The sequence below is a fragment of the Syngnathoides biaculeatus genome, chromosome 16 (genome assembly GCF_019802595.1).
Source record: "Syngnathoides biaculeatus isolate LvHL_M chromosome 16, ASM1980259v1, whole genome shotgun sequence".
In the NCBI taxonomy this organism is placed as follows: Eukaryota; Metazoa; Chordata; class Actinopteri; order Syngnathiformes; family Syngnathidae; genus Syngnathoides; species Syngnathoides biaculeatus.
In genome coordinates this window covers 21911357-21938754 of record NC_084655.1, presented here as the reverse complement: position 1 = coordinate 21938754, position 27398 = coordinate 21911357, and the positions used below count along the sequence as shown (strand labels likewise).

The 27398-nt window shown below is 46.8% G+C and overlaps 1 protein-coding gene across 7 annotated transcripts; it reads left to right on the top strand.

Annotated features, from left to right (window-relative positions):
- The first annotated feature begins 378 nt into the window (after positions 1-378).
- sun1b (Sad1 and UNC84 domain containing 1b) lies at positions 379-27329 on the top strand. 7 transcript variants are annotated; one of them, XM_061847280.1, is made up of 23 exons: positions 2624-3230; positions 5717-5814; positions 12857-13039; positions 14032-14282; positions 14379-14621; positions 14724-14861; positions 15604-15723; positions 15901-15984; positions 16938-17048; positions 17120-17239; positions 17320-17413; positions 17514-17572; positions 19289-19458; positions 19548-19811; positions 19877-19969; positions 21017-21108; positions 21189-21333; positions 22576-22878; positions 23490-23574; positions 23684-23799; positions 23894-24061; positions 24177-24269; positions 26040-27329. In XM_061847280.1, exons 2-23 carry the CDS (start codon positions 5732-5734, stop codon positions 26154-26156), a joined length of 3132 nt encoding a protein of 1043 aa, XP_061703264.1. In that variant the 5' UTR covers positions 2624-3230; positions 5717-5731; the 3' UTR covers positions 26157-27329. The 7 variants fall into 7 exon arrangements, with proteins under 7 accessions (XP_061703265.1, XP_061703264.1, XP_061703262.1 ...); XM_061847278.1 differs by lacking the exon at positions 2624-3230 and adding an exon at positions 5008-5366 and having other exon boundaries at positions 15607-15723; XM_061847277.1 differs by lacking the exon at positions 2624-3230 and adding an exon at positions 5008-5366.
- Positions 27330-27398: the final 69 nt, after the last annotated feature.

Genomic DNA, 27398 nt, shown 5'->3' with positions numbered 1-27398 from the left:
CATATACATGTTCGGCACAATTTTTACGCCGGATGCCCTTCCTGACTCAACCCTTCTCAGGGAGTGGAGGTATTGTTTTAAAATATTGTCAAAATTTATGTCGCTCCATGGCCTGCCAGTGAGACGAGAATTAGAAGTTTGACTTACAATTGAAATCAACATAGAAGAAAAATATCAGTACAAATACATTTTTATGTAAATTTAAAATGAAACATGAAAGGTTTAAAAAAATACAAAAATCATAATTTAAGTCCGGTTTTCTCACACAGGCTGTTGTGTTGTTGTCGTTCCGGCGTTCGCCAGTAAGCGGCGCTGTCGCGCATTTGCTCCATTGCTCTTGTTTTATGGTACCATGCGCGTGACTGTGGCAACGGAAAATGTGGGCGCGTGCGTGGCAAGACGTCGTTGCCGTCACAGCGCGAGCGCGTAGTTGAGAGAATTGTCATCAACAAACTTTGACGTGAGGAAAGTTGCTCCAGGGGGACAAAAGTGGAATTATCAAGATACACTCGGGGAGAGTCGACGCGTGAGTGATCATTTATTTCTGTTTGAATTAAGATCCCCTGCGCCGTCAGGGACTTCATCTATATATATATATTTTTTTTTTCATTTTTGTCTTCAGTCAAGCTCGTTTAGAATCCAAATGGTCGAACCTGGTTCGTGTTGTTTGTTTTTAAGGCTATTTGACAACCTTGTGCCGTAATGACAGTGGCACGCGAGAGGCTGCAGCTTGACTTTCAAGTTTGTCATGCTAGCATGGATTGAACGCAGCATTCTTGTGGTGGTTGGTTGTTTGTTTTAAGAAGATGTGATAAACGTTGGTTCAAAGCGTTTGGGTGGACCTTACGGACAGATGGACGTGTGCGTGTTCCATTAATGCCTCGTGAGCCGACAGAAATGTCGATGAAAGCGAACGCGCGTGGTTGTGTACTATCTTGCTGCTTTCATCTTTGGCTGGAAAGCCCAGCGCGCCTTTCTGCTTGCAGTGACGTCACGATGGTGATTGTGGCGGCCATGTTGGTAGGGTCGACGTTCCCTTCAAAGGCAATGCACGGACAGTGAAATCAGGTCGAAACTTGTTTCGCCATCGATTGTGAACACCGAAGCGTGTGGTATTAATAAACACTATTTTGAAAAAAGGGACAAAAGAAATCACCTGTGGAATATTACTCACAGTTCTCTTGTTGTATTTGTAAGTCATTATATATGTGGTATAATGTTCCTGTTTCCTTGGCCTTTTGGTTTTCTAACTCTCCACAGCAACATTATGGAATATCCTGATGACAAGATGTTCAATCATCTGTGTGTTCGTGTGTGTGTGAGAAACTTCCACAGTGTAGCGCCAACTAGTGGTGAGGAGGATTCAAGTGTCAATAGATGGTCTCGCAGAACCTCAACATGTACCGGTACCACCACATAGGCGAAAAAACATATATATTCTTGTCTATCCCTACAATGTCATTGTAGATTGAAATGTTTTTCATCTGTTTTCAGAATAATAACCATTGTTTTGTGCTGAAACATAATGAAAGTGTAAGTAAATGGATTTTATAGGGTAAGGCTCTATCATTGTACTTCATAAAATCATACATAAATGATGCAAATTAATGAAATGAATATAAAAATAAATAAAAAAAAGTTTTGGAGCTTTTTTTTTTTTTAGTTTTTTTTTTTTTTTTTTCAAGTTAGCGGCCAAGGACTGCTAGTGCTCACGATAATACAGACTACAGGATTGTATAGTTTCCTCCACAGGGTGTCGGGCTCTCCCTGAGGGATAGGGTGAGAAGGTCGGTCATCCGGGAGGGGCTCAGTGTCGAGCCGTTGCTCCTCCGCATTGAGAGGAGCCAGATGAGGTGGCTGGGGCATCTGATCCAGACGCCTCCCTGGTGAGGTGTTCGGGGCACGTCCCACCAGAAAGAGACCCCGAGGACGACTCAGGACACGCCGGAGAGACTACGTCTCTCGGCTGGCTTGGGAACACCTCAGGATCTCTCTGAAAGTGCTGGAAGAAGCGGCTGGGGAAAGGGAAGTCTGGGTATCCCTGCTGAAGCTACTTCCCCCGCGACCTGACCCGGAAAAGCAGTAGATAATGGATCGTCCGTCTGCATGTTGCCCCGCTGTCTGTCTTTGGTTTATTATACCGCAACACCAATTGTATTCATTATCCCAGGTCTCATCAACCTTTTTGAGGCTGAGGGCGACTTGGTGAGCGCCGATCTTATGAAGGGCTACGTGGCCCGTTTGCGGCAAATGTCAGACTCAAGTTCATTACACGTACATGAAATATTTGTTTTAATTGATTGTAGTAAATGACATTACAGGTATTTAAAATTTTTAATTCACGTAAGCAAGTCAGATTCAGAATTTAAAGCACAAATAATAGTAACAATTTGTGGCCTATGGTAGTTTTAGAACACACCCTAGCCCGCGGGCCCCGGGTTGGTGACCCCTGCGATTATCCAGTCTTGTCATTTTGCATCGATAGCATTCAGCTATATTTTACTAAGGCAAAGCTATTTTGTTTTGAAATGCACAACCTTTATTGTGGCCTTCATTGGCGCTTAGCATTGGAAGCTAGAAGCCATTTTTGTTTTGTTTGAAAGTATTGCCCACTACTTCAGCTTGTCGTGGAGCGAATGACGTCGCTTCCCACCACCCAGAGGTCGTATTTTGTTTTCAAGTTTAAGAGGAAAAAATAAATAAATTCAAAAAAAAAAAACAAAACAACAACAGCAGCAGCTGAACGACGGTCTTGCACGTGGTGGCGTCCGAGCAAGCACCGCCATTGCGGCTCGCTAATGTCAGGTCACAATGAAGTGATTGTCGACGGGGGCGAGTGTGATTGAAAGCCGCTCGTGTCAGCGGAGGCCGCCCCGGGCAGCTGTCAGGCGCACATTGGCTCCTCCAATAGATTCGAAGCGGTGGGAGGATCAGGATCAGCAACGGCAGCGGCAGCAGCATCAGAGCAGCCTTCCTTGTGGCTTTGTCCGCCCGGGAAGCCATTTTGGAAACTCGGGTTTGTCGGACTCTGCCCCTCGCTGCAGTTTTGCAACTCGCGACAGACGCTTTCGTGCCCCCTTTTTTTTGGGGTTTTTTTTTTTGTTTGTTTTTGTACCCGATCCCGGAATGCCGGGGAAGGAAGTTTTGCCCACCGACATCCGTCAGTGGGTGTTGTGCGTTCGGGAGCCGCTGTAGGATGAGCGAACCCGTCCACGGACTCGCATAAACGGGCAAGTTTTGGCACGATCGGGCGCGCGATCGCGTCCTCGCTCGAACCAATCCCGGCCTCCAAATCGGCCCAAATCCAAATCTCGGCAGTCATGTGAGCTGCAGAATTTACAAACCGCGATTGTAAACCACCGCGCCCTCCCCCTCTAAATTTAGCCGCGCCGGGAATGGAACCGGCGTCCATGTTGCAGTGTGCAGCTGCTGCCGTGATTGTGACATATTCCAATTTCACGTTATTTATTTTTGAACGCTGGGTGCGCCTCCGCCGCCGTTCTTGTCGTTTTTTTCGACCACGAAGGCGGTTCGGCGTAACGGAGCAGAGCAAAGCTGACGTTCAGAGTGGACACAAAACACTTGACAGCGAGTCGGCGTGCTCAACGCCATTGCGAGGGCTGCGCGTGCGTGTGTGTATGAGAGCGTGCCACTGTTCAAGCTGTCTCTTTATTATGCCGTCGATCATCCATGTGTGCAATTTTTCACGTGTGCAAATCTGCGGCTGCGATATTACGAGCTTGACGTGCATACGGCGATATTAATATTTTTTGGTGTGTGCGCGCTTTGGTTGGCGATGCAAACTCGTCTCTCCCCCACATTAGTTAAAAACAAATCAACCCTGACCGGGTTAAGATGGACCCCCCGCCGTGCAGCTTTTTGGATCTTTGCATCAACTAATCCTTCTTTTGGGCTCAAGGGTCCCGATTCCAAACAGTTTTGAGTTGAGACTTTAGCGTTGGGATTTCTGGATTGGGGCCATCTGTCTGTTTGCGTTTGCGTCTGCATAAAATGAAAATCTCCAAGAAAGCGTGAGTTAAAAAAACAGACAAAAAAAAAAATCTTATTCGGCCACTGGATGGAAGTTCGGTTTGCTTTATGGAGAGCAGTAGCTGGGCTTACATAATTGTTTTCGATGTAATTATGGAGTTGTTCTGGTTGTGGTCTTACCTGGTCGTCGAAAAACTCCAAAACATTTGAACGGGCCTCAAAGTTGAATTTCTGGAATCAGATCCTCTACAGTTAAATGCGAAAAGAGTAAAATATGTTTATTGATGGCTGTCATAAAGCAGTTACAACAGCATTTATGCTAACGGAATGCCTGTAGTGAAATTAATGTTTCCTCTTTGGCTAGGCGTACATTTTCTCACGGTAAAGCAGTTTTAACGTCCCGCTCACGCTGCGCATGCGAATCGCGTTAAGCGAAACGTCAACGCTAACGGTTAACGTTCATACGACCTGATCGAGAGCTGTTCTTACTGCCGTTTTTGGCTAGTGCTAGAAACAGTGCTAACAAGAACCATCGTTCACTTTGTGGCCCGATCTGCACCAAATTTGTATATCATATCTCATATAAACGTGAACCCTCGCCATATCTAAACTTTTTCTGTACTGTTTGTCACGTTTGCGGAGGCGGTACGAGGGAAGCGAAGGCTAATCGAGAAGCTCCCGCCACATTCCTTACATTATAAATTGGACGGGCTCAGAATCCGCAATTGATTCTCGTTCCGGCGCGCCCAATCGTTTCTCGTTTACGCGACGACACAAAAAGTTTTGTGATTAAAACGCTTCAATCTCAACAATGTATGCCTGAATTTTGTCACCAAAAAAATAATTTAGGAAAACAGATTAGATTTCGGTGCATGAGCCCTACTAACAAAGTAACGTTGCCAACTTTTGCATCCGTTGGACGATATAATTAGTATTTTTTCATTTTATAATTTTTGACACTATCCCCTAAAAACTGCAACAAGTTTGATGAAACAAACCTTTTTTTTTGTCCTGGTGAAGTTCTTCAGTTTTACAGCGTTACTGCTTCAGTTGTCGTTAGCAACAAATTGTTGTGCATAAAAGCAGTTTTGTTTACACAGCCCCGTGAAGAAGAGCGACTTCTCGGGCTAGTGTTTTCCCGCCCGTTTTCCAGAGGAAAAACGAAGACCAAGGAAAAAAAAAAAAAAAATCTCCGGGCCCCACCCCTTGGTTTCATAACGCTCCCTTCCCTGTGCGCCGAGCTCACACAAGTGGTAGTTCCAGGCCGGGCTCAGCTCCAAGAGTAAGAGGATCCGCTCGGCCCGTCTCTCGCTTACCGGAGGGGACGCGACCGGTCGTCTGTTACAGTCGGCGGCGGCGGCGGCATGCAGGAACAGGTTAGGACAGGCGCAATCACTGCGGCGTTGTTGTTCCTGCTCAAAATGGGTGTCGGGCCTATCTGGCTTGTTGTTTTTGTTTTGTTTTTTTCTCTGACGAACAAAAACTAGCGAGCCGACTCATTGAGTTTTACCGGACTTCATTTTGTATCAAGCCAGCAGCTCCGTCTGCCATATTTTGGATATATATGATGTCCATTTAGGGTGTTTGTTTCAAGGGTTTCAAACCAAAAGAGACAGGTTGAACAAGGCAGTGCTTTCGTGTGTGTGTGTGTGTTTGTGCTTGTGCTAATCTCCCTGTACCGTGTCAGCGTGGGCTGACGCTATCCCTTGCATCCTGACTCTTGCAGTCTAAACAAAGAAGAATGACCATGGATTTTTCCCAACTGCACACATACGCGCCGCCACAGTGCGCCCCAGAGAACACCGGCTATACCTACTCCCTCAGGTGAGACCACTTGGCACGTGCGAGCGCGGGTACGGCGGAGGAACGAGGCGATCCGCAGCGCCGTCGATTCGCTGTTGGAAGAGGAAATATTGTTTCCGCCGGCAACGCGTGTTGCTTTTAGTGTTTCACGTTGCTTTGGCGGATAAGAAACGTCCACAAAGTCCCTCGGCTGAAAAAGCTTCCGTGCTTGTGGTTTTTCAGGGTCTTTCCTGGTCCGCGTGTGTTTGCAGTGGAATCGTTTGGGGCTTAAGAGTCTCCGTTTTTTTTACTTTCATCTGCACTGTACTTTCACATACTAAGAAAGCGTAACTGCGATTGGCTGCCTGTTTGGTCCTGACCGGTGTGACGGTCTGAGCGCTCCCCCGTGCTGAAATCTCCCCTTGGGATTAATGCGTGTAGAATTTTTGGGATTTTTCTACTTCGGTAGCAGTCTGAAACTTCCCCGTCCATGCTTCTTCCGTGTTTTCATTTTCACTATGGACGTCTCACAAAGCCGAACACAGCGAATGGAAGAATACCGAAACAAATGCAAACATATTGTTTGTTATTTAGAAACAGGCAATACGTCTGCATTTGTTTCGGTATTCTTTCATTGGCTGTGTTCGGCTTTGCGAGACGTCCATAGCGAAGTTGAACACGCGGAAGACGCATGGATGGGGAAATTTCAGACTGGCACGGAAGTAGAAAAATTCCCAAAATTCAACGCGCGTGCGCATTAACCTGAAGAAGACCTTTCAGCGCTCGGAGCGCTCAGGACCGTCACACCTGAAGTTAACCCTGCCTGGTGGCACAGACGGTGAATTTCAGACGGCGAATTGTAGCCAGTTGAATTGTTAACATTGAAAAGTTACACTGAAATGCAACTCTTGAAAATGTGATCGCTTGACATTTGAAATTCAAATCCCGATTCCTGTGGGATTTGAAATTCAAATCCTGCCGGCACACATTTACTTCCGTAGACCTCTGCTAAGCTCAAGAGGCTCCAGAGGGAGTTTTTAGAAATTTTCGCAAAAAGTTGAGTCAGAACCAGCACGTGTTGAACGAGCTCCGACTGGATATTGGCGCAAATCCAGATATGATGATGAACATAATCAACTCAAAGCCAGCAGACGGGAACAAATATACAGAACTCTCCAGTTTTCCCGCTTGATAGAAAAACCTCAGTTTGATTTTGTTGAATTTTTTTGAGGACATTGTTTGCTCGGGCCCTGTTTGTTCTGCTCAGGTGCCTCGCGGCCTGGGTGCGGTCGACACTTGAGAGCCCGAATGAGGGTTTGTGCGCGTGTAGCAGTGTCGCTGTCGCCGTCGGGCTTGCCGCTCGGGAATCCGGCCGTCTCGTTTTCCCCCTTTAGCTCGCTGTCTGGCTTGAGGCAGCGTCACATTTAGTGCGTAGCGTCATTGACGTAAAAATACTAAGATTGCCCAGGGTGCTGTTGTCATGCAAAAAATGTACGACAATGTTTGAAAGTTTTTTTCAAATAAATGACACCAATGTTGGGCTTCAAGATCAAATTGGCGGCTGAGGTGTAGAATGCTCATGAACATATATCGTTCCTTCGTCTGTCGCATTTGTTAGCCAAGTATACTAGTAAACAAACCCCCGGAGAAAATCCCCCCACAGTGTCGGGTTCAGTTTGGTGGTACGCTGTGAAATCCAGTCCCGCACGCCACTTGGAAGAGTCGCGCTGTCGACGGCGCTCCGGAATCCGCCGGGTAGACTTTCGAGCGGGTCGCCCGTGCTGCTTCGGAATGCCGTCGTCGGAGAATCTATTAATGAACGTCGCCGGCACAAGCGCGGCCCCGATCCCAGGATTAGACGGACGGTTTTTGCGCTGTCTGCTCCAGCCGAGTCGAGGGGAAACCGGTGACCTAAATCAGTCGGTGTGCGGCCGAGGAGGTGCGCGCACTCTCAACAGATATTTCAAACAATAAATCCTTGTGTTTGCGCGGCCGTAGCTCAATTTGCGTTTTATGGCCGCGGCCATTGTGTTGCGGACGTGCGCGTTGCCCCCGGTGACGACAACGTGAATGCGTCGAGACGGGCGGACGTGTTCAGACCCCCGAATAGTCGGAACAATCCAGTTTGCATATCCAAACATTTTGTTAATGATAAATAGAATGTCCAAGGTCAGGAAGACTTTGTGCGGCCTGAAGTTTTGCATGTAATAATGGATTTGTCTTTTTATGTTGGAGCAAGAATCCGTGACGCCGCCCCCCCCCCATGCAGATGAAGGCAGGGCCGTGAGCCGATGCGCTCACCGATGGCCTCCATTTTTCATGATGCTGCAAGCGGGTCAGCGGGGCCTCCAGCGCAGTTTTTTTTGTCCCCGAGACCGTCGTCAGTACTTGCCGCAGTAGCCCGCAAGAGAGCACATTGTACGGATCGCCCAGGAAGCCCGACAAAGATGTTTCAAGGCAGCTATTTGTGATGCTCATAAATGAAATGTCAGCGAGATGAGAACTGCATATGAAAACCAGAAGTTTCCGAGAATGAAAAGCAGTAGTTTGCTGTTTGTAATCATGCTGCGTTTTTTTGTTTATACTCGTGTCAGCGCGTTGGCAGTTGGCGTCCGTCCCGCTATCGCAGTTGACATTTGTCCTCGCCGCTCCTCGTCAGATGTGGCGCGGCGAGGGGAAGTCAGGCAAAGAGACGAGAGACTCCTGCGGGAGGGCAAGTGAGGGTGGGATGGAACGATCCTAATCTGTGCCCGGTCGTGCCCGTCCCACAGGAAGTTGGACGCCACTTCGGCAGCCCTCGATACGAAATGTTAGTAAACTTTGGTTGCAGTTTTGGGAAGCGAGAAGGCAGACATGCTGTTTTTCGGTTCTCCCAGTTGATCATGCGGGGAAATTCGGGAAAACAGCTCAAATGTTCCGGATTGATGAGCGACGCTTTTGGGCACTATTGTTTGCCTCTAAAATATAACATCGCTTTTTTTTTTTTTTTTTTTAAGGGCATTTGGCTTTCCTCTTCATGTAAAGCTCTGTAACTGAGCAACTTTTAACTTTAGTGGTTACAATTTAACACAGCCTCTGGAGGGAACACTTGTGGCTTTATTTTTATTTATAAAGTAAATTAACTCCGTATGGAGGTGTGTGTGTGTGTGTGTCTGTATGTGCACGTGGTTGGTTGGGGAAACCAGTTTTGGAATTGATTTTTTTTTTGTATGTTTTGTTTTCACTTTTTTTTTTTTTTTTTTTTTTTTTGACTTCCAGCACATGGAATAGTTCCAGGGTCAAACATTTGCCATCATAAAACATGTAAGAATTATTTTAATTTTAATATTCAACAGTGATACAAGTGTAAAAAAAACTTAGTTTATGAAACGAACTGCAATTAGATAAAATTGCTCTTCCTCATTTTTCTTCCGATCATCCATCCATCCATTTTTTTAGCTTGTTATCCTCACGAGGGTTGCAAAGAGGCAAAGTTTTATCCCCATTTGGAATGTTTTTTTTTTTTTTTTGGATCCAAGCAAAGATTTTAATATTAGTAAACATTTATTACTTGCTTAATCACCTGATGGCTACAGTTTATGACCTTAACAAGATGCACAAATTCATTATTTTTATCATAATTCTTAGTCATATTCTTCTTCCCATTACTGTTATTGGTGGTGTTCTAATTCATCTTTTTGTAGTATTGATATATCCATCCATCCATTTTCTTAGCCGCTTATCCTCATGAGGGTCGCCTATCCCAGCTGTCAACGGGCAGGAAACGGGGTATAACCTGAACTGGTCGCCAGCTAATCGCAGGGCACATCGAGACTCACTCACAATCACAACCCACGCAGGCACGGGGGAGAGAGAACATGCAAACTCCACACAGACGAGGCCGGGATCGAACCCGGGTCCTCAGGACTGTGAGGCCATCGCGTACCGCTCATTGGCACCTACCGTGTGAAATTCCTTTTTGAATGTGATTATTATTATTTCCCCCTTTTTATCCAATATACAAAGAAGGCAGCAGAATGCGAGTGGGCGGCGCATCCGTTACTTAGCGGCCGTCAAGACGCAAATGGCGTTGCCGACTTTTTTTGTTTTGTCGCGGAGGGAACGAGCTGCTTGTTGGGACGTTTGCAGAGAAGAACGCGGATGAGCTGGTTTTGCTACTTGCGTCGGAGCAGCTTCGGGTACTTGATTTACGCGCAGAACGGAGTACAAATCTGGCAAGTGGTTTTTCGGTGGGGGAGGGTGGGACGCGGACGTCAGGGTAGCCCAGTTTATTTTCATCAAAAACGAGAAAGCAACTGTTGTGGACTCACGGTTTCAAGAAGCGTGAAAATATGTAATATTTGTCTTGGTTTATGCGTTACAAGTTAAATGTTGCCTTCCATGCCGCTTCACATCAACGGTGGGCCCACTTCCCGGTCTGCGTCTACCCCCAGCCCCCCACCCACCCCTCCACCTGCTTCCGAAAGCCAAAGCGCACAACCAGCTCCGTGCGATGAGACGATTTTGGAGTCGTGTGCCTGTGACGCAAGAAAGCTGGCGGTGCCCACTTGAGTGTGGGAAGGGTATCAAAAGAAAGCCGGCGTTATGCAAGGAGCGATTCCTGGAAGCCGAACGCGAGCGACTTTGTTGTCTCTGCTGCTTGTCTGTCCTCTCCTGGCGCTTCTAAATATCACGAGCTCTGCATTCTATTTATATAATCGGCCCACGTGGGCTATCTGAGCCGCGGACACGTCGATAAGGATGCCCCCCCCCCCCCGAGTGACCGGAACTTTCAGCGCTGGCGCTAGCTTTGTTATGGCTGCTGCAGTGAGCCCACGTTACTAGCGCGGACGCATTTCAGCGCGAGATGGGTCGGCCTCGTCACGTTTCCGCGATCCCCTGTCGGTGGTCGGTGAGCCGCACTTGTCGTTAATCGGAGAGCAAGTTGGCGCAGAAAGCAGCATGCTGAGTAAACATGAAAGCAGATAATTGGATATGGAGGAGGCGGTGTCTAATCCTCGGGCTTTAGATTGGAGTTGCGGCTCCGGAGACGCAGACGCTCGCTGCTCTCGCTTATCGCGACCTGTGTTGATGTAGTGCTCATACGACATACAATCTCAGCAGAATTATCTTAAAATTGACAACGCCTCATATTGTAGCGAAAGCACGAATGCTTGTTTATTCCACAAAAGTTGAATGGAACGGCCCTTTCCGATTGGTGAGCTTAAGCTCCGCCCCCTTAGCTACAGTTGCCGTGTCCCACAAGCTCCCAAAATGGCCACTGAACAGAACAGGTTTGACGTCGATTCTCTGTCGCGTATTCCAGATAATATTGCGGTATGTTTTTTGTCAAACGCGTCGGACTTGTTCAAAAGAGTTCTACAGAGAGGTCTCAACTATTTCACGCAAGGATATGTACACGGAATTTAGATTTTGGACAGAGCGGGACGCAATGTCAGAGTTACGGCGAAATGTTGGCGATCGATGCGAAAAAGTTTGATAAACTTCATATTGAAATCCAACAAGATAAAATAGTGGAATCGTACTCCGCATGTAAAGCAGGGTGAGTACTTTTTACTTGGACAGATCACGAGTAATATCATTGTAGTCTTTAGAAGCGAGTGGGTGTATTCATTTGACTTGGCTCGTAATGGAACCCATGGCTCTGTCTTGAAAGTCTGATGTGATAAAAATGGCCAAATAGATATTTCTCTTGGATGACGTGGCGCATTTACGTATCACTTAACCCGACTCTTCGGCTTAAAACATGACACACTTCATTCGGCAGCTCAGTGATACGCTAACAAAGTGAAAGTTTTTCTCCTGCAATGTATAAAGCACTGATAATAATTCAATCAAACTCAGAAGATACTTCTCCCTCACTTACCTTCGAACATGTTTGTTGATATTGTTCACATTTAGTTGTACGTGCGCTCTTCCGCAAGCCTTAATCCATCGTAGACACTTCGTCAACTGTGATTTAGGCTTTGGAAAATGAATCAAGCGGGCCTCTTGTAACCTAGCAGGATATCGTTCATCATAGTTGCACGTTCCCTGAGCGCAAATGAGGACCATTTTCTTCGTCACATGAACTTTTCCAAGCGCACGCTACTAGACAACCAGCATTGCTTGTGGGCCAATACGGCGAGAGGGGCGTGTCAAGCCAAGGGTTAAGACTATGCGGCTATCTGATTGGCTATTATTGTACCAGGGATTGACAGGTCGGAAAGGTCCGCTGGTTGTTGAAGATCCTTCCCCAGGTCTGGGTGTTTATGTCTGAGCAACCAAAAGAACTCGTACCCCGGATTCAATTTTCGCAGATTGCCGTGACTTCCTGTACATTGCTCGGGTGGTTCCTTCCTTTTCCAACAAGATCGTGTTGTTTAGCCTCCTCTAATCCTCTGTCAGGGCAACGGTGCGGACGTGATGTCAGTTTGGATCTCTGTGGAGTTTGCATGTTGTCTCAGTGTTTGCGTGTTGTTGTCGTCCCCCCGCTCCCCCACTTCCTCCCACATTCCAATTTCTTATCAGGTTTCACTGAAGAATCATTGTCCATATTTGTGAATGTGAGTTTACAAGATGAACGGGCGATAATGGTCATGACTTTCACTTTACTTCCTTTTATTTAGCAACCTTGTTTAGCCGGAAATTGCTTGTAATCCTCGTCCTCTTTTTGACGGTCTCCGTGTGTGCGTGCCAGGTGGGTGTGGCCCTGTGACTCAGCGCAGCGCCGCCGTCCACGCCAACATGGTGGACTGCTTTTCTTTGTCAGTTTCCACGCGTTTGGGATGTTTACGCGGCGAGCGTTTGCAATTAAGCTGCGCAACGCACGCTCTGCCTACTCCGTTCGTTGTCTTGTTTTGCCTCTTGGCTCGTCGATGAGTCACTTCCTGTTGGGTTAACTGCCGGCTGCAGTGAACAACGGCGTGACGGCTCCACTTTCTCGCTCAATAGACGGTCTGTCCTGGGTTGGTTTCATTTTATTTTGTGAAGAAATGCGGGCTTCAGAGTTAACTTGGGTTTAGGCGGTCTTGCATTTCTCGCTAACGTGCTCTTTTTTTTTCTCTCTCTCTCTCTCGTACTCGTCGTCTCCTGCGTTTCTCAGCTCCAGCTACTCGACGGCAGCGCTGGAGTTTGAGAAGGAGCACCAGATCGCTCCGGTCTACGAGTCGCCCAGGATGTCGCGGCGGAGCCTGCGTCTGCAAACTGTTACTGGTCATCATGGCAACAACAGTCTTATGGACTACACTCAGAAGCAGAGCAGCTACACGACCAGGAAGGAGTCACGGTGAGTGTCGGATGTAAAGTGGCGCCTGCAAGTTGGACCACAGTGCATGCAGGACTCAGTCATGTGACCTTCATATCAAATTTTATCAAGTTTTTTCCTCACAAAAGTACAATTTCCACTTTATTTTGGTAACATTTTAACATTTCAAGTGTCATGAAATGGGTGATTTTTAGTATGTTATTGGTGGGAAAAAAAACGGCAGCTGGTATGGACCCATCCGTTTTTTCACCACAAAAGATGATTTGGACGCGTATGGGTTTTCGTCACTCCCGCCATGAAACTCTTCTCGAAGGATTTGTTTTCGAGAAGAAGCAGGAAGTGACGTATAGAGCAGTAGCAAACTCAAGCAGTCTTGTTTGTTTATGCTAGTTTTACCCTGGTGGAAGGTAGCTCGTTGTTCCTTCGTGTTAGCCAAAATGCCGGCTCGTTGTATTGCTGGATATTGCGCGAACACTTCGGAGGATGGATTCACTCTTTATATTTTTCCAAAAGATCCGGTTCGTCGTGAAAATTGGATTGCACAGGTGCAAAGGACGAGAGATTCGTGAGTTCCAAATGACAGACTGCTGCTAATCCGTAAGTCAAGGGTGCTAAATGTGCCAATGTGGGTATCGGAAGGCTTCCGCACAGCAGTCGCTGAAGGATACACACAAGGCCGGGCCGGAAGCGGATCGGACGGGGAGGCGGTTTGGCCGTGATCCGCATATCATCTAAATATGGCTCGAAACAATAGGGTGATATTGCCCCGGTAACTTCACTCGGTTGTGAGATGTTCTCTTCTTCGAAGTTTCCGTGACAGACAGGGCGTGTTGGTCTCCAAATGTAGGGGCCACTTTGCGTTTTCAATGGTGAATGTCCGGGGTGACCTCACGGGCAGGAGATGCAGCCAATATGGCTACCACTCGGATGTCGAATGCGACTTCCGCAACTTTGCACAAGGATGACGCGCTCTCTTATTTTCACATTTGTGTTTCCGGTGTCGCTTGTCCCAGGACCCTGCGCAGCAGAAAGCTGCATTCCAGCTCCAACGCAATGTCTTTGTCCCTGAGCCAAGCTGGCACACCCGGGAGAGACCTCAGCTTCTCCGCCGTCAGCACGCCGATTAACAGCGCCACCATGGTGGAGGAAAGCCACGCCGCGTTTGACGTCGGCCCGCACGCGACGGCGGCGGCGGACCAGGCGCGGCTGAGACAGCGCACCGTCACGGCGAGCGTAACCACGACGACCGTCGACGGCATCTGGGGTCAGTTGACGTGCACTTGTGTCATGTCGAAAAGTGCTTTGCAGGGCAATGGCGATGGCGTAATTTTCAATAAACGTGTGTCCAAACACCCCCCAGGCAGGTCGTCCCATTCCGAGCGCAACTCATCGAGCGTCAACGGCGACGTCGCCGCTTCCAACGGGTACATCTGTAAGGACTGCTCCTTCCACTCTCAGTCGAGCGAGTCCCTCGTCGCACACTCGTCACAAATGTCGTCGTCGTCGTCCCACGCCGCCGAGGCCTGCACGGATGCACTCTCCTATTCGTCGTCACCTTTTACGAGTATTTACTCCCGAGACCGGAGTCGCAAAAGTAAGACAGGTGAGCAAAATCTAAACGTGTTCTTTCGGAGTTTGCATCGAATACCCACCGCTGGAAGGTCGATGTATGTATTAATTGGATTTCCTCCCCACCCGCCCTCAGGTGTCCTCGCGTTGGTGTCGAATTCGTGTGCGCGCCTGAGCAAAAAAGTCATGGCTCCTTTCGTGTCCATCTTGGCGACGGTCTGCAGCGGCGTCCTCTGGCTGCGCACGCGTACCAAAAGCGGGACGCAAAGCGCCGGTGAGACGCGTTTTGGATCGCCGCCATTTCTTTTTTGTCTTTAATTGAAAAGACTCCAAAAATCATACCATGGATCTCAAACCTCGAGTACAGTATTTGCTTCAACACTCGACTACCGCTCGAAATCCAGTTTCTCTCTCCCCTTTTCAAGTCACTGAGATTTGACGGCCGCGTACGCACCCGTGCGCCATCGCACTCGCAAATCTGCACAGTCGAGGACAAAAAAAAAATCCCGCGCGTAAAATTTGTTACGAGTAGAAATGCGAAGATATTGAAAGACGTCGCTTATTTTGTGTAGTCTTGACGAATGTTCCCTCTATGCCGTGCCACTGCGCAATCGCGCACTTGTCGCACACTCTCAGCGCACATGAAAACCGATCCAGCGCAGTGGACCACATCTACACGATCTTTAAACAAGCCAGCTACTGCTCAGCCTACTTCTACTTCGTACTTTGCCTGACACCGCCCCCCTCTGCTCTTAAAGGGGTACACTTTAATTACAAACACAACACACACCCGTAACTCGTAATATCTGCGGGCATGACTGACCACACCCGTACATTTTTCAAATGTCAGTGACTTGCCTTCCACTGCATTCTTTCCCGGCTGTACAAACTCGGTTATCAACCCACGTGTTTTTTTTTTTGTTTTTTTTTTTTTTACAGCATTGTTATGATTAATTTTTTCCACCTCGATACTGCCGTGCGTGCATTTTGACCGTCCGGGGGCCGCTTGTCGTCAGCAGGTGTCTTGGCGTCGTGCACGGACTCGCTGAGACAAACGGCGTCCTCCGGTTTGTCCCAAGTGTGGCTCCTCCAGCGCAGGATGAAGGGCGACAGCTCTCAAGACTCTCAGGTTCAAGGTAACTCCGCGGCCTCCTCTTCATTCCTCACTCTGGTCTTCTGTTGCTTCTCTGAGCGTCATGCTCGGAGAAATATGCGAGCTCGTTTTGACTGTGTCTTGAAATTACTTTGGTTCATTTTGTTTCACGTTTTTCCCTGTAACATGCAAATACAAAAGCGCTTGGCGTGTGTTTCAGCTCACTCGAGTTACTGCGGCAGCGTGAACGTCAAAGATGTGGTGACGGGAGATTCATCACATCTCAATCTCAACGGTTCCCTATGTAAGCACCACCAACGCACGCACGCAGGCACGACCCCCGTTGTCCGCTATTGGACGGGGTTCATGTGACCCCCGTGACCTCTTGTCGGGACGATTCTGCAGAGGTTGTGTGTGAGCCGCTTTGACTGGTCAGCAACTTGTTGACTCATTAGTGACAAATGACCAGTTTTCTTTTGGTCTAGCTTGCAAGCGGACGCTCGGCTCAGCACCAGAATCCAAACCACAAAATCTTAACTTCAAGTTATTCTTTGGCTCTGGTTGCCTTGCAAGTTGTTTGAATTAAAAAAAAAAAAAAGTAATGATTTCATAGAAAACATGAGTAATGTATCGAGTAACATTTTAACATAATGGTTTAAAATGTAAAAGGTTAACCAGTGTAAAATAGGTAAAATTACATAATCGAATGCTTGCTTGAGTCATGTGTGAAAGTTTTCAGAAAATATACACAAATATTCAATGGAGTCCATTTTCCTCAGTTCAACTTTTGCAGGATATCATGACCCTCTGGGTGACTTGACAGTCTACATAAAGATAAAACACTTAAAAAAAAAAAAAAGTGATATTGTGAAAGGAAGTTGAAAATAACTTGGGTCTTTAGAATAATAATTTGGTTTATGAAATTATGGTTTGAATTTTTTTATTGACTTCCGAGGCATCTTTTCTCCAGAAGATTCTGTCTGCACTTGAAATTCTTGAACTTTTGGGGCATTCAACATTTGAATTGCACGCAAAGCCTGATATAATATTTCATCTATGTCGTTTAAAATTGACTTCCACTTTTCCCGAATGTGACGACAGAGGTTTTTGCGTAAAATTTGTTCACGTCCTCATCAAACATGGCAGCTTGTGCAACACGCATTCCTATTCCTATTTTTCTGAATTAATATTTAGTGTATCAGATGTATTGATTCACGCGTCTTTTTGTGTTTTTGTTTTTGGTTTTGTCGCATGCAGGCGACGACTGCAAAGGCAAGCAGCACTCTTCGACGCACGCCGTCCCGCTGACGCGGTCGTCCAGGTCTCGGCGCCTGGCGGGGGCGCTTTGGAGCCTTCTGGCTGGCGCAGGTTTTTACCGGCGCTTGCTTCTCGCTCTTGAGATGAGGCCAGCAGTGACTAATCGGTGCTTCCGTTTGCAGGTTCCTGCCTCCTGCAGCCGGGTCATTGGGCGGTAAAAGGTGCCCAATCTTTGGGCTCCGGCGCTGGCGCGCTGGCACAGGGGCTGCTCGCAGTGCTTTGGGCAATTCTAGCAGCTCCGGGTTAGTCACGTGTTCTCTAAAAAGATTTTTTTTTGACATTGTGAGGATTTTAATCACAATCTCTCTTCTGCGCCCCCCAGTGAAGACAGGCCGCGGTCTCCTGTGGTTTCTTGTCTGTGGCTGGTACCATCTTGTGTCCCTCATGTCTGTTGTCAACGTCTTCGTTCTGACACGGTGAGAGCTTTTTTTTTTTTTTCCTGCTTCATTATTCTTGTTATTAAGATGAAAGTGCATTCCTGTCAGTTTGACAAATTTTCTGTCGCGTTACTTGCAGATGCCTCCCCCTACTGTGGAAGCTGCTCCTCCTCCTCCTGCCCCTCCTCCTCCTCTTAGGTGAGTTGTGAAGACTCCATGCCAGTGCCGTAATTATGAAAACAAAAACATGGCACAACGTGTCTGTTGGAGATCATTTCTCTGTTACTGTGACCCATTGTGAGGATAAGCGGGATGGAAAATGGACATTGGGACAACATGGCTTGTGGCATCCCGGAATTTTTTTTTCTTTTCCCCAGACTCAATTCATGTTGTCTACAACATTTTAAAATTGCCATGATGTCTTATTTATTATTGCTAATGTAACACCGGTGTGACGGTCTGAATGATCCCGGTACTGAAAAATCTCCTTGTGATTAACGTGCGTATATTTTGTAAACTCTGGCCAGTCTGAAACATCCCCATCCGTGCTTCAACATGTGCCATTTGACAACTTGTCACCGAGTGTTCATGTTCGCCATGAACGTCTCAGAAATCAGAAAGACGAACACAGCGAACATACATAAAGATGTTTATCTTTATATCAACTTTTATTTTAAGGTTAGGTTATAACGTATGTTAGCTTCCTCAATGTAGAAGAAGGGGAACTTTGAGACCAGGGAATTTCCCAGCGTGCATCCCCTACGTACCAAAAAAAAAATCCCGTTAGTAACGCTTGCGCATTATTCACAAGGAGATTTTTCAGCACGGGGGATCGTTCAGATCGTCACACCGCAAAAAGCCAAATGAGGAGAATAACATTTTCAGACAGGTTGTGAAGACTTTTTCCATGGACACGACTAAAATACAAATCGAAATGCTGTACAAACGCGGGGTTCTTTTAAGAAGGCGACATAAAGCAGCTTTTGTGCCTATTTGGAAAATTACAAAATCACTTTTGAGGCCACCCACTAAAGAAATTATTTTCCAAGAGCCCCGAGAGTCGTCATCACTTTTTACGCTCTGACGGCGACCCCGACGTGAAACGATGTTAGAACAGAGAATTAATCCAGTAAACGCAGATTTCAGAAGTTATTTTTACACCGCTGTCTGTTCTGTGAGGCGGCAGATTTCCTAACCAGCACACGTCTCACGAGTGCGCTGCAAATCGGTGGCGACATTGAGGTCAGAGTTTTTCTGTCTTGAGTCAACCCCCTCCTCGCGTGCTCGGCCTATCTTTTGTGAATTACTGTATATTCAAAACTACAGTAGTTCCCGGCTTACAGAGCGCACCTGGATACAAGCCTCACCGAGTACATTTGTAAAGGAAATAACATTTGGTACATACATAAGCCGCAGCTGTGTAAAAGCCGCATCTGCCCACATTGAAACACGAGATATTTACAAACACGGTACACAGAAAGAGTTTAACGCTAGCGTGGCAGTAGCGCTAGTGCTAATGCTAGCGCTGAGCTAAAGCTAGCGCTAACCCTAATTGGGCTGTTTAAAATAACTTACCGGTAAATATCACTGAGACACGGCAGCAACACGCTAGCACAGTGCTAACGCTAGCGCAGCACTTACAGGGCTGGTAAAAGTCACTTCCTCGGCACATATATTCTGCCGGTCTCATTCATACCTTTTCCGCTCGAGTGGCCCCTTGCGGCCGTTAGAAAAAAAAAATGCACAAATTATCCGCATCTCCGCATAAACGGCTGAGTTGAAAGCGTGTGAAAAAAAATATTGCGGCTTGTTGGCCTGAAATTACGGTAACTCAATGGGGACAACCTCATCAATTCAGTTCCCGACAGTTGCATTTTTCGGACGGGTTGTTGAGTACCTGTTGCTGTGCTGCAGCTTTGTGGCTGTGGGGGCCGTCCTCCGCCTCCTTGGTCGGTTTCCTCCCAGCCGTGAACCTCAGCGAGTGGCGCGCTTCCTCTCCCGTCGCCTACCTGTCCAAATTGTTGCCAGAGTCCGCGCTGGAGTCTCTCCTGGGCCAGCCCTTACCTCCCGTATCGCAAACGCTGGTAGGATGGATAAGAAGTATGATTAAGAATGACTAACCAGCATATGTGTGGTCCTCTCTATTCACCCCTTCGTCTCGTTACTTCCTCAGCCAATTGTGGTCCCTGGCGTGGACTTGACGCGCCTTGAACGTCTGGAGCGGCAACTGGCTCTGCTGTGGGAGCGAGTCCAGCAGAGTGACCAGAAGCAGGAGGAGCACCACACCAGCATACTGGCTCTGTACAAAAGCCTGCGCGAGAAGCTCCACGCCGAGACCGACAGGGAGACGCTGGAACTGTGGACGGCGTCCCTGCTGGAGCAGAGGCTGGCGGTTGTGCGAGGGGAGCTCAAACAGGACCAGGCCCGCAGGGAGCAGGTATTCTGCGGCTCGTCGTCTTTGACGTCCGTGTCGCTCACGGTGCCATTTGGATTCCCTCGTAGAGCGAAGAGCAGCTGAAAGCGTTTCAAGGGAGTCAAACGACGCGGTTAGCTGACTTGGAGTTGCTGCTCGACGCTCTGGCTGCCAAGACCAAGGTATACGTGACTTGAAGGCTTCGAACAGAGGCCTGCAAAAATGCGTGGCTTTCAGACAAAGGGGGGGTCGTCTCAAATGTAATCTCGACCCATGGCATTATGCTGACTTGCACCTCCACTGGTTGAAACGCTTCAACACACATAAGTAGCACATACCCTAACTTCCGACCTACAGAGCGCACCCGATTATGCAGTACATTTGGAAAGGAAATACCGTTTGGTACATAGATAAGCTGCACCTGTGTAAAAGCCGCAAGTGCCCACATTGAAACACGAGATATTTACAAAGAAAGACGGTACACAGAAAGAGTTTTCAAAGTTGTAATACCTTAACATAGCAACAACACGGTACCACAAACAGGGTTTGTTTTAAAAAAAAAAAAAAACATACCTAAATCACTGAGATGCGGCAATAACACAGCAGCAACACGCTAGCGCGGCACTAACGCTAGCGCTGTGCTAACAGGGCCGGTTAAAAAAGAAAACAAACTGGTAAAAATCACTGGGACAGGCCAGTAACACAGCAGCAATACGATAGCGTGGCGCTAATGCTAGCGCAGTGCCAATAAGGCCAGTTAAAAAAAACGTAACAGTAAAAATCACTGAGACGCGCCAGTAACACAGCAGCGATACAATAGCGTGGCGCTAATGCTAGCGCAGTGCCAATAAGGCCAATTAAAAAAAAACATGCCGGTAAAAATCACTGAGACGCAGCAGCTACACGCTAGCACATTGCTGACAGGGCCAGTTAAAAAAAACAAAAAAAAAAACCCATACCAATAAATGTCACTTCCTCGGCACATACATTCCACCAGTCTCACTCTTAACTTTTCCCCTCAAGTGCCCCATTGCGGCCATTAGAAAAAATACACAAAAAGTCTCGGCTTATAGGCCAGAAATTACGGTAATTAGTTTGCACAGCACATGAAAAGAAAATGCCCTTCATTGAATTTAGTTGTATCCATGGCCTAGAAGTGTTTTTCATACATGCATTTATTCCAGTCATAAATTTACTACTGTTACCGTCATATTTTTTCTGAAATGTAGGAGGTGGAAGAGAAGCAGCAACAGTATGAACTTCACAAGAAGAAAACGGAACAAGTAGTTGTTGCTCCAACAGTAGACTCGCCTGTTTCTAGGTACCAGCACATAGACAACGGGATAAAAGCGTCTTCATTTGGTAAGAGAAGCTCCAACGTTTGTGCTCTCGTTGCCGCAGTGTTGGCGTGAAGCAGGAGGAACACGACGCGCTGCTGGGCGAGGTGCAAAGACTCGAGTTGGACTTGGGGAAAATCCGGCAGGACCTGCAGGGCGTCCTGGGCTGCAAGGGCAAGTGCGAGCAGCTGGACTCGCTGCAGGAGACGGTGAGGCACCCAAAAGGAGCCCGGTTACGGATTGTGAGGGCGCTGAAATGTTTGGACTTTCAAAATCGTCGTTTAACTCATCACAACAGCATTCTTCTTTATTTGAATACATAGTGGAACACTATTTTGTTTTTTTAGGGGGTGGGGTTACTGTGTCAAAGGAAAATCAATATTTTTTCCTCTGTGCAAATGCTCTGTCGGGGAAAATAATCAAAATGTGTAGAAACCCAAATGCTAATGCCGTCGCGCTAACAAGGCCAGTTAAAAAAAAAAACATACTTGTAAAAATCACGGGGACACTGCAGCAACATCAAAGGCTTTTAGGTGCGCCTTATAGTGCGGAAAATACAGTACATAGACATTGAAAGACTTGGCTTATTTTGTGTAGACTTCAATTTGCCTCTAAGCTGCGCCACTGCGCAATTGCGCACTTGTCACACACTCGGCGCACCTGAAAACCGATTTAGCGGAGTGAACCACAGGCTGACGTCTTTTTTTTTTAACATGGTCTCTTAACAACGAGCTGCTGGTCAACCTACTTCGACCTCCTAGTTTACCTGACACCGCCCCCCCCCCCTCCGCTCTTAAAGGGGTACACTCATAATTACAAACAAGAACACACCCGCAACTTTATCGAACATTGAAACGCGAAATATTTACAAAGAAAATAATGCCAGTGACTCCGCGCTAATGGTAGCGCCTACCTAATGCTCACGCTGGCGCCGCGCTAACAGGGCCGGATTAAAAAAAAAAAAAAAGCTACAGTAATTCCCGGCCTACAGAGCGCACCTGGTTACAAGCCTCACCGAGTACATTTGTAAAGGAAATAACATTTGGTACATACATAAGCCGCAGCTGTGTAAAAGCCGCATCTGCCCACATTTAAACAAGATATTTACAAACACTGTACACAGAAAGAGTTTAACGCTAGCGTGGCAGTAGCGCTAGTACTAATGCTAGCGCTGAGCTAAAGCTAGCGCTAACCCTAATAGGGCTGTTTAAAATAACTTACCGGTAAAAATCACTGAGACACGGCAGTAACACGCTAGTGCAGCGCTAACAGGGCCGGAGCGGTAGAAGTCTCTTCCTCGGCACATACATTCCACCGGTCTCTTTTCATTTTCAAATTGATGGATGAGCATTTTTTTTGGAAAAATGTTACCGGTGTTATTTGTTTTTACTGATATTTGTAAACCGTCTTGACGCCGAGTTTGAATTCCTGTCACCGCCTTCCGTTTCCAGATAACCACTCAGGTGTCCTCCCAAGTCCGCAAGGAGTTGCAGGTTCTGTTCTTCGGCGGCGTGGCGCAAGGCGAGCTGCCGGAGTCTTTGGTCCTCTGGCTGTCGCGGCGCTACGTGAGCGCGCCCGACCTGCGCGCGTCGCTGGCCGCCCTGGAGCGCGGCATCCTGGGCAACGTTTCGCGGCAGCTGGAGCTGAACCGCGCCCAGACCGTCGGCGAGGCCGAGGTTAAGGCGGCGTCCGTCGCCGGCGCGGTGACCGGCTCGGTGCAGAGCGTCGCCTCTACCGAGGGCCTGTCGGAAGAGGTAATCCGGACATCGCCGTGTCGTCAAAAGGAGCTCAAATTGGACGTGTAACCAAATCTCCCGGCAAGGGGTTGTGTTTAAAGTTAAAACAAAACTCATAGGATTAAAAAAAAAAGATTATTGAATAATTATATTTCGAATTGTTTCAATGTTTTAATTGGACCTTTACAACACATCGGTCAACCAATTAATTAATAAAATTAACATCGGCTATTTGTAATTTAAAAAAAAAAAGTTTTACTTTTTATTTGTAACAAATGTTTTGTGTAAAACTATTAGACAAATATTCATTTTTTATAATAAATTATTTAATTGACCAATAAATGAGAAAAAAAATATCAAAGCCCAACACCTTCCTGTCAGCCATGTTGATACGCTGAGTAAGATTACATTTTTTCATACTTATTTTGCAGCAACTTATTAAATTGTTAGTGTTAATATAAACTTTTAGGTGATGTTCAATTGGTTCAATTGTCATTATAAATTTTGGAATTATTTTGAAATTAGAAGAACTTGACAGTTGTTAGGTTTTGAAGGCTGTTATGTAATCCATATTTTAAAAATGTTTTTGTCCATTAATTGACCCACACACGTGTGGTCTTGTTTCCCAGCAAGTAAACGTGATCGTCCAGAATGCGCTGAGGCTTTACTCTCAGGACAGGACCGGTCTGGTGGACTACGCCCTGGAGTCCGGAGGTAAGAAATGAAAATCGGAGGTATTTTTTTTATTATTTTTGTTTAGATTTATTTTTTTATTATTATTTTTTTTTTTTTCACATTTCCACTCCTGAAATTGTGGGCGCAGGTGGTAGCATCCTCAGCACTCGCTGCTCCGAGACGCACGAAACCAAGACGGCCCTCATGAGTCTGTTCGGCGTTCCCCTCTGGTACTTCTCCCAGTCCCCTCGCGTTGTCATCCAGGTGAGTCCGATGCGGCGATCCCAGAACGGCAAAAGTTTTTTAGCAACGGGACGTTTTGTAAGCGCGTTTCCGTTCCGCCTTTCGCCTCCGTCAGCCTGACGTGTACCCGGGCAACTGCTGGGCGTTCAAAGGCTCGCAGGGTTACCTGGTGATCCGGCTTTCCATGAGAATCCGGCCCACGTCCTTCTGCTTGGAGCACATTCCCAAAGCGCTGTCCCCCACTGGAAACATCACGAGCGCCCCGCAGAACTTCACAGTCTTTGTATGAAACATTACCATTTTTTTTTTTTGTAAAACACAGTAGGCGATATTTCTCGCATTCATATGCCAGTAATTGAATTAATTCATTTTTGCCCCCACCCCGTTCATCCTTACAGGGTCTCGATGACGAGTACCAGGAAGAAGGCCAGTTGCTCGGTCACTACACCTACCAAGAAGCCGGCGAATCACTTCAAACCTTCCCTGTTAAGGTCAATTCCACACCTCCTCGTATTGATCTGGGCTGGGAGGGTATTCATCTTATCATCTTATTTTTCCCGATCAATTTGATCCTATCGCTAAACAAAGATGATTCTGATAAATATACAAGCGGCAGTCCACGTGCTGGCTGGCTGGGTTTAAAGGTCATGTGTCATGCCGATAAATATTCTAAAATGTAATGAAAAATACATATAACATTATTCACGAGTTACAAAAGGCCATATATGTCAAAATCATGTTTTGTGGTGGGGGAAAAAAAAAAAAAAATGAATGAGTCCATACCGCCTGCCGTTTTTTCATTAATAACATACTAAAAATCGTGCATTTCATGACAGTGGACCTTTAACGTGAATGTTAAAAATAAAACAACAATCACGATTTAATTGTGCCTCACCGAGGCCGCAGCTTTTCTTTTAAAGCCAAACACATTAAAAGTCATATCTGATTATAGTGTAGACCGTGAGGACGGCGACCCCCAATGCAAATTCTGCGGCATACTGTATTCTAAAATTGGACAGTTTTTCGTCAAGGCTTCGAAGCAAGGGTGGGCAAACGTTATTGCTCGAGGGCAAAAAGGGTAAAAAAAAAAGTCTTGTGCATGAAATGGTTTCTAAAATTACCGTAATTACGCGTGTACCGGAGCACAACTTGTTATAAACCTCGCCCAGTACATTTGTAAAGGAAATACCATTTGGTACATACCTACGCCGCAGCCGTGTAAAAGCCACAAGTGCCAACATTGAAACCCACATTCACATTCAAAGGACGGTACACAGAGTTTAATGCGCCGTGCTAATGCTAACGCTTGCGCCGCGCTAACATGGCCGGTTTTAAAAAAAAAAAAAAAAAAAAACATACCGGTAAAAATCACTGAGGCATAGATAGCAGCGCTAACAGGGCCAGACCGGTAAAAGTCACTGAGGCATAGATAGCAGTAACACGCTAGCGCAGCGCTAACAGGGCCAGACCGGTAAAAGTCACTTCCTCAGCACATATATTCCACCCTACTCATTCATAAACCTTTGCTACCATCGTTTTTGTTTCACGGCTAATTTACTTTTTCTTGTAACAACAGTCCCTTAGAACGAGTTATTGCCACACTTCAACGGCCATCGTGCTAATCGTTTCTGGTGTGCGCTTTGGCCACCTGGGGCCAGTATAGGGCAGATATGCCGTAATTCCCGTCCTACAGAGCGCACCTGGTTATAAGCCTCACCCTGTACATTTGTAAAGGAAATATCATTTGGTACATACATTAAAAAATGTAAAAGCCGCGCAAGTGCACACATTGAAACACGAGATATTTACGAAGAAAGACAGTACACAGAGCTTGACACTAGTGCCGCCGCGCTAACGCCCACGCTAGCGCCGTGCTAGTCTCTGCCTAACGCTCACGCGAGCACCGCGCTAACTGGGCCGGTTAAAGAAAAGCATACCGGTACAAATCACTTGAGACGCAGCGCTGACAGGGCCTGACCGGTAAAAGTCACTTCCTCGGCACAAATATTCCACCGGTCTCTCTCTTACCTTTTCCGCTCGAGTGCCCCCCTTGCGGCCGTCAGGAAAAAAAATGCACAAATTAGCCGCGTCACCGCGTAAACCGCAGCACGTGAAAAAATTCGCTGCTTATGGGCCGGAAATTACCGTCATCATTCGTTGAGGGCGCTACATTTTAAAGCCGGTTTGCCCGGCTCCAGATAATCGCAGGATTCGGGACGTTTAAAAACCGGCACCGCTCCGGGCTTCTCTTTGCCCCGCAGGAGCCGACGGAAAAGTCCTTCCAGATCATGGAGGTGCACGTGCTGTCCAACTGGGGCCATCCCGACTACACCTGCCTGTACCGCTTCCGAGTCCACGGGGAGCCTCGGCCCCAGTGAACCAACCCGACCGGCCGCGACGCACCCACACGCCGCAGAAATACGCTACGATTCCATACCGTGGACAGCAAAGGCGCGCTACAAAAGAAAGCGGGCCCACCGAAAGTCGGAGATGGAGTTTTTAGTCCAAATGGAGACTTTTTACGAGAAGAACTGAAGTGGAAAATCTTTTAAATGTGTAAAGACACCTCTTGCACTGAATGACCGTCGGGGGGCACGAGTCTCTCTCCCCCCCCCCCGCGACCCAAACTAAAATGGAACCCGGGCCTTTCCCCTCGCGCCACACCGCGTAGCGGTTTGGGCTCTTTTGTAGTCCGTAACGTCCCGTTCGGATCTGGCCGGCGGTCGCGCCGTCGTCCTCCCATTTCATTTTTTGCGGACGGAGATGTTTTTTTCTACTGTGCGACGCACGCACGCGACAAAACCACTTGAGGTTTTCCTTCTGCTCTGTATATCGACCAGCATAGACAAAAATCTGCGTGAGTGTGTGGTTTTTGTTTTTCATGTCCGCTTTCACGAGCACTGGCTCTGAAAGTCACGTGACCGGATCTCGTATCGGTAATCAATTCAGAATGGTTAGAATCTAATCTGCTCGGGTGTTTTTATTTTTTTTTTTTTCCTTTTTTTTACATTTTCTGTTCTGGTCTGACTTCAGCTAAATTTCCCGCTCTCCTTCATCTGAGACCCGGACCGAATGTAATCTGTATATTTTTAAATCCATCATATAGTTTGTATTTTTATGACGTCTGCTTTTTTTTTTTTTTTTTTTTTTGGCTTTTATCAGTGTTGAATTTTATCAGAGCGACCCATCGTGATTATTTTACCCGCTGTTTTTTTTTTGTTTTGGGGGGGGTTGATGATATTTTTGTAATGATGCACTGCAGATTTGGTCGTCAACAGCAGGTTGACCTTCGATTAATTGGCCGTGTCACTCGTCATTTTAATTGAAAATATAAGTGATTGCCTGAATTATGTATAAAAGTTTCCTTTTTTTAATTTATTAATTGCGGTATACGAGTGTCTGCCATGTATATTTTGTTGAAATATTTTCAGTGCATTTTTGGAAGCATCTTGGGTTTTTCTTTTTTTTTGGGGAAGAAAAAATGGTAAATGGCTATTTTTTGTTCTGTTTTAAAACAAGTGCTTTGGAAAATATTCCAATAAAGAATTTAATTTTGGAATGTTTATGGATGGTGTGTAAGTGGAATCTAATGGGTAGTTTTGGAAATCGACACTTATTTA

What these genes read in the sequence shown, in the direction of transcription:
- sun1b (XM_061847277.1), top strand. An exon ending in GTAGACTCGCCTGTTTCTAG is followed by an intron (nt 21,109 to 21,188) that starts GTACCAGCACAT and finishes TCGTTGCCGCAG; the next exon opens with TGTTGGCGTGAAGCAGGAGG. An exon ending in CGCAGAACTTCACAGTCTTT is followed by an intron (nt 24,062 to 24,176) that starts GTATGAAACATT and finishes TCATCCTTACAG; the next exon opens with GGTCTCGATGACGAGTACCA.